At 46.6% G+C, this 2,500-nt stretch overlaps 1 protein-coding gene across 1 annotated transcript in view; it reads right to left on the bottom strand.

Moving 5' to 3' along the window:
• LOC113807427 (venom protease) overlaps positions 1 to 2,500 on the bottom strand; it is a 12,325-nt gene that overhangs the window by 8,725 nt on the left and 1,100 nt on the right. The window contains exon 2 of the mRNA XM_070124237.1: positions 580 to 750. Within this exon, the coding sequence (XP_069980338.1) occupies positions 580 to 750 (171 nt within the window). The remainder of the gene's footprint in view (positions 1 to 579; positions 751 to 2,500) is intronic.

The raw sequence follows: 2,500 nt of genomic DNA, 5'->3' as shown, positions 1-2,500 counted from the left end.
AAAATCATTAACTAATCATTACGATATTAAAACAACAAAGGGAAGACAAAATCATTAACTAATCATTACGATATTAAAACAACAAAGGGAAGACAAAATCATTAACTAATCATTACGATATTAAAACAACAAATAAGTAAAAAAGTGTAAAACATACATACATACATGCGGGGTTATATTAATAAAAACTACATACAAAAAACAAAAAAGCAACAAAAAACTAGAATGAGCAGAAAAAATTCACACATACATAAATTGATGGAACCCTACACAGATAAACAAAAATATTATCAAACAAAAACAAAAACAAAAGAGCTAACTAAACAACCATTTAAAGAAAAAAAAAATCAATCCTTCAACTTCCTTATAAGAAAAAAAATATATAATATAGATATAAAGAAAAGGATAAAATACACGCACACAAACACACACACACACAAAATAAACCAAATAATCCTTTGAAAAAGTACACACACAAAAATGACACACACAAAAACCAAATAACCCTTTGAAAAAAAGAAAAGAAAAAAGAAAGAAGAAGAAAAAAAACAAAAAAAAAAAAAACTTCGACTCCCTTACTTGTCGTCGGGCAGCAGATGAGCGGTTCCCTCCCGACGAAGCCACAGTGAACCGGGATCTGAACGGCCAGCGTCTGCAGGACCTCAGGGCAGGAGCGGATAGGGCGGCAGTTCCCGGGGCTTCCTGACCTAAGTTGGCAGCTCTCGGATTCCTCCTTGGGGAAGATGATGCCTGTTGGGGGTGGGGGGAAAGGAGGAAGGGGGGTGGGAGGGGAAAGGAGGAAGGGGGTAGAGGTGGTGGGGATGGTAGGAGGGGAGGTGGGGGTGGGAGGAAGGGGGGTGGGAGGGGAGGAGGAAGGAGGGTAGAGGTGGTGGGGATGGGAGGAAGGTAGGAGGGGAGGTGGGGGTGGGAGGAAGGGGGGTGGGGGGAAAGGAGGAAGGGGGGTGGGGGGAGGAGGAAGGGGGGTAGAGGTGGTGGGAGGAATGGGGGGGAAGGAGGAAGGGGGTGGGGGGAAGGAGGAAGGGGGGTGTGGGGAAGAAGAAAGGGGGGTAGAGGTGGTGGGAGGAATGGGGGGTGGGGGAGGTAGGTGGGAAGAGAAGTAGGAGGGGTGATGGGGGGGAGGTAGGAGGGGTGGGGGGATTGGAAGGTAGGAGGCGGTGGGGTAGGTGGGAAGAAAGGAGAGAGGGGAGGTGGGGGTAGGAGGAAGGTAGGAGGGATGGGGGGTGGGAAGAAGTAGGAGGAAGGTAGGAGGGTGGGGAGGATTGGTAGGTAGGAGGGGTGGGGAGAGAGGTGGGAGGGGAGGTGGGGGTAAAAGGAGGTAGGAGGAGTGGGGGGATTGGAAGGTAGGAGGGGTAGTGGGTGGGAAGAGAGGTGGGGGTAGGAGGAAGAAGGAGAGTTAGGAGGGTAGGTGGTGGGAATAGGAGGATGGAGAGGGTAGGTGGGATGAGAGGTAGAGGGTGGGAAGAGGGAGGAGGGAGTTGGGGGAGGGAGGGAGGAGGGGAGGTGGAGAGGAAGGAGGAGGAAGTGGGGAGTAGAGGGAGGGAGTGAATATGGGAGGAAGGTGGGAGTAGGGAAGGAGTAAGGGTGAGAGGTGGGGAAGGGAGAGAGAGGGGAAAAAGGGAGAGAAATTGTATAATTAGTAACATGTTCTTTGTGATACTGTGGTCGGATTTGAATGTGTACGCGCAAAAGTGTATGACTCATAAACACACATGCATACATCAATGAAAATGTATATGCTTAAATATTTTAACCCACACACCCAGTCACACACCTACACATACATAAACAAACACAAAACACACACACACATCCACACACACATACTCACACACACAGACACACACACACACACACACACACACACACACACACACACACACACACACATACACACACACGCACACACACACACACTCACACACACACACACACCTTGAACACAACGCCTCTTCTCAGTAAGGCTTGTTCACAGAAACCAAAGCATCATGTTCTCTAAAGACTGACAAAGAACACCACCTGTCCACCTGCTGGCAACTCATTATTTGGGGAACTCGTTTTTCTGGTCTGCACTTCGTAAAGTTACAGCGTAAAAAATGAGATACGCACATATGTACATTTATATATACGTGTATGCGCTAGCATACTTATATGAACTGACGCACGTAGTGACACACACACACACACACACACACATATGCACACACACACACTTATATGAACTGACGCACGTACTAACGCACACACACACATGCACACGCACACACACACACACACACACACACACACACACACACACACACACACACACACACACACATACACAAACACACACATGCTGAGAAGAGAGAGGAGAAGCAAGATGTACAGAAAAAAAGTAGAAATAAAGAGAAAAAAGTAAAAACAAGAAAAGAAATAACCGGAGACAAAGGAATAAAAAAGAGAAAGAAAAAAAAAAAACATAAGAGAGAGAAGGGAATGA

This window comes from Penaeus vannamei, chromosome 8 (genome assembly GCF_042767895.1).
Source record: "Penaeus vannamei isolate JL-2024 chromosome 8, ASM4276789v1, whole genome shotgun sequence".
NCBI classification, from domain to species: Eukaryota; Metazoa; Arthropoda; class Malacostraca; order Decapoda; family Penaeidae; genus Penaeus; species Penaeus vannamei.
This window is presented reverse-complemented; position numbering and strand designations above follow the sequence as displayed.